This window comes from Vicia villosa, unplaced genomic scaffold (genome assembly GCF_029867415.1).
Source record: "Vicia villosa cultivar HV-30 ecotype Madison, WI unplaced genomic scaffold, Vvil1.0 ctg.001398F_1_1, whole genome shotgun sequence".
Classification (NCBI taxonomy): Eukaryota; Viridiplantae; Streptophyta; class Magnoliopsida; order Fabales; family Fabaceae; genus Vicia; species Vicia villosa.
Window position 1 is genome coordinate 291,788 of NW_026705604.1, and position 4,630 is coordinate 296,417.

Genomic DNA, 4,630 nt, shown 5'->3' on the forward strand with positions numbered 1-4,630 from the left:
GCCCCTTTAACTCTATTCCATGTAACATATTGTATCAAATAAATAGTATAAATATAGTAACCCAGTGACTCTTTTAATTCAATCTCATCTAATGCTTTGTATGAATTAAATAGTATAAATATATTATTAAGATAAAACACAAACATATCAATTTTTGTGAAACTATTTAAATCTTTCTACCATTTTTTTACAATTATTAAGGATGAAAATACACATCTCATTTATTATATTATTATACTAATCAATTATTTATTATTATTTGTTTTTATTTTTTATTTTTATTTAATTATTTTTTCTCTTTTTAGTTTTTGCAGAGATATAAAGATTTCATGGATGAAGAATTGTTAAATTGCACATTTTATTATATTACTATTATAATACTCTATAATTTGCGGTTGTTGCTACATCATGTATAAGAATGACATGGATGAAGGAACTGCATATGAAATCAAGAGATTTTTAATTTTTTAATTTAATCAATTTAATATGTTTTTAATTATTTTCTATTGTTTGCATTTTTTTTCTTATGTTATTTCTACTTTAAGGTTTTTTTCTCTCATTTTTTAAATTTTGTTGTAAATATATATTGTTATTCTTTTTAAACATACAAAGCAATTAAGTTTTTTTCTTTTTTATTTTTTTCTTTTTTAGGTGGGGTGTGTTTGGTTGGCAATTATTTGGAGTTTATGATTTTTCAGAAATTGTATTATATTTAAGAACTCGGTGTGGAATTCCCGCGATGTGGTGTGGAGTTGAAAAGCTCTCATTTGAAGGTGGTCTTTTATTGGAAATATTCCTCATACCAATTGTAACTTTTATGAGTTTTGACAAAAACCTTTTGTTTTACAGTTAGTTTCAATTGGCGGGTAATTTCTCCCTCGAGGTTTTCGCCTCGTCTTTTGTAATCTTGTTTAGTGAACTTTTGTTCCCATCAATATAACTTGCTTAAAAAAAAGCAATGTCGTGTCATGTATCTACCTCTTAATAGACATTTCTATCGACTCGTGTTTTTTTAGATGACATATACATTATTTACATTATTAGTGTTTTTAAAAATAAAGAAAGATGGCACATACCAACAGCGATTGTGATTTTGAAAAATAGTTCTACTAGTTTTTTCTAAAGTTATTTTATTTTCTTTTTCTTTTTACTCAAACAATCATGTAAAAAATATGAAAATATATGGATTAATTTATTTGCAAAGTTCTTTCTTCATGAAAAAGTATATGAATGACAAGTAATCACATATTTGAAGATTAACATGAAACAGTACTACTAAGACAAGATAGCCTAATAAGTTAAGCTACAACATATCACACTGACACATATCCCAACATATTACCTTACCTCACACAACACAGCATCACAAATCAGAGGAGAAATTTGCATAAAATTCTGCACTAAAACTCTTTAGAAATCCGTTTCCGCCTAACCTCCTGCCTGAAACAAAGTTGTACCAGATTGCCGAACATCAACGCAGCGGCCAGAGACTCCAACTCAATCTGCATGAATCAGTACAAGTGAGACAATTTGATATCAGTAAAAGCAAGCTTATTTTGTAACAAGTGAGAAAACTTGTACATAACATCTTGGAATATATCATCAACTATTATCATTCTTTGATTTGTCAACCTAAACTGTGCAAATTTTATGACCGACAAAATTCCACATTTATAACTGCGATTGTAAACACATTCAACTAGCCCCTAACTCTACATCTATAGCCGCAACCAGCCCCTAACTGCATCACACAAACTCAATATATGGTCTCTTGATTAATTGGAAGTAGTGAGTGTGATTAACAAGTGCAACAACAATGACAAGGGAAATGTATGTTTTGACCTCTGGTGTATGTTTAAACAAAAGATATAATAAAATTGAAATTATGAAAGTTAAAGCTCTATTGTTCTCTATAAGAGGACAATGATTTCAAAGATAAACTAATGTAAAACAACATAAATTCCAATAAATAAAATGTTGGAGGGAAACTTACTTTCAACAAGTCGAAACCAAGGTTTCGATATAATTAAGAGAAAACATCCACAATACATGGTTGGTAATTCTAGTTTTTTCTACACTATTATCTCTCAAATTATAGAGAAATGCTTGCTCTTCATGACTGCTTGCTAGTATTATTGTGCCATCATTCTTAGAAAGGCATAATGGATGCAGTAGATATTCATAACCAAATCGCTGATATTCATGATGATTTTGAAGATCCACACAATTAATATTAAGGAATTGAGTCCAAGATTGTTGGACTCCAAATTCCATCATCATCCATATAGCAAAATGGGTGGTCTTAATGTGGTAGGAAACACAAAGACAGTCCCTCAACACACTAATAGTTGGAAAAATAGGCGGAACTTCAACTAATCCACTTGGAGGAAGCAACTGTCTGTATGTCTCCGTACTCAGATCCAGCGAGATGATAACAAATTGATCCATTTTTGGATAAACAAATGGATCCATTCCTGGAATAGCTAGATCATTGTATTCTTTGTGAAAATATTCACAATTTAGAATTGCCAGCCAATTAACAAAGCCATTCAAATAAACACCTTCGTTAACACGTTGCTTTCTATGGCGAACAACAAGCACGTAATATAAAGGAATTATTGGAAAATGTTGAATATTTCTCCAAACATTATCATAACCAAATGCAAACCTGAGATAATTAGATCGATCATGGCCCGGATAATATGGATGGCAGTTGGAATGGGTAATTGAACCTAATTTCTGAGATATTGTCTTGGTGGCCGGGTTCCACAAACGGAAGTATGTGTTTCGATTCCATGAACCATCACTTATTTTGCGAGAATTAAACAAACAAAGCAATCCATTGATAGAACAGATGACTCGGAAGCAATGCTTGTACCTTAATCTGTTGCAGGGGTGGCCCTGAGCACGGGCTCGCGGGGCGGGACTCCAGGGCCCCATAATTTTAGGGGCACCAAAAAAATATTTTTTAACATCTATATATATTAAAAGAGAATCTGGATTTGTAAATGTTAAGGTTAGTGCTGAAAAGATTGAGAATGAAATGGAGATTGAGAATTTATTCAAAAACGTCAAATTCGTAGAAAACAACACTGATGAGAATCCATCTAAACCCACACAATCGAATCTTGAGTATGCTGAAGAGGTTTTCCGAAATCACTATTTCTTATATATTGTAGATCAAACAATTGACTCACTTGATAGAAGATTTTAGCAGTTTAGCACATATAAAAATATTTTTGGATTCTTGTTTAGTATTGAAAGAGTTAGATCATTATCTGGTAGAGACTTGAAAGTATGTTATAAATATCTTGAAACTTGTTTAAAACATGACGATTTTCTTGATCTTGATGGTGAATTTTTTGTTGAAGAATTGAAAGTTATTCTAGAAGTTTTAACAACCGAATCAAAATCAAGCTATATGATATTAAGTTCTTTAAAGATTTTTAATTGTTTTTCTATTGTATGCATATCTTATAGAATAATATTGACTATTTCTATCAGTGTTACATTTGCTGAAAGAAGTTTTTCTAAATTAAAAATTATTAAAATCTTATTTGAGTTATATTACACCACAAGATAGATTTAAATAGTCTTGCGTTGATTTCAATTGAAAATAATTTTTGAAGAATCTTGATTATGAATAAATTATTAATGATTTTGCAACAAAAAATGCTAGAGGATGATATTTAATTAATTTTAAAAATTTGGTCAATTTTTTTATAGGAAAAAAGATCAGATCAAGATCAAGAAGAAGAAGAATAAGTCTCTTTATAGTGGTTTATGTTTTGATGTAGTATAAACAATGATTTAAAGATCCATACTTGTATTCTTTTTGCATAATGTAAAATAAAAATGTATTTTTATCCAATTATTTCTTTTATCCTTATATATTTATTGTTAAAAAAATTATAGGGGCACCACTCTTTTGATTTGCCCAAGACACCCAAATTCAAAGGACCGGCCCTGATCTGTGGTGAGGGAGATTGGTAATAGTCATCGACGGATATGTGTTGAGGGGAAACGATACAACGGAACAATCTCGATCATAATAATAATCTGTAATATGTGTCATTGGCCTGCACAAGATGAGTGCGAGATGTGTGTTTCTTTTTTGTGATAGATGAAGATGCTTTTCGACAAAGAAAGGATCGGAGATTAGTAATTCCCATGGCTTGCAGACGCATTTAAATCGTAAAATAGATTTCACAGTAAGAATTGATAAAACTTCTGTGATAAGTTCTTCAGGAAGAACTGCTATGGACATTTGGGCTGTGTTAGTTAGTTTATGGAGAACTCCAGCAGGAAGCACAACTTTGATTTAATTAGGGTAATCTTACTTGGAGTATCTTATCCCTAAATATATTTTCATTCTTTTCTTAACACTTAAGTTTAAATTATTTTAAAATTATAATAGTACTTTCGCTTTTGTCTCAATTATAAAATGTTCTTCAAACAAATTTTAACTGTTTTAAAATAATCAATGACGAATATATCATCCTAACATACTAAATTATAATCCTAAAACTTCTTTCAAACAAAACTCTTTTATTATGATTAATTAATAATTAATCATACTAAATTATAATCCTAAAACTTAATTATTTAATTAATTAATTAAAAGTAAACT

The 4,630-nt window shown here is 29.8% G+C and overlaps 1 protein-coding gene across 1 annotated transcript; it reads right to left on the reverse strand.

The window, feature by feature from the left end:
- Positions 1 to 1,400: 1,400 nt before the first annotated feature.
- Positions 1,401 to 2,448, reverse strand: LOC131634956 (F-box protein CPR1-like). Its single transcript, XM_058905583.1, has 2 exons — positions 2,050 to 2,448; positions 1,401 to 1,502 (listed from the first exon to the last, which is right to left on the reverse strand). Exons 1-2 carry the CDS (start codon positions 2,446 to 2,448, stop codon positions 1,401 to 1,403), a joined length of 501 nt encoding a protein of 166 aa, XP_058761566.1.
- Positions 2,449 to 4,630: the final 2,182 nt, after the last annotated feature.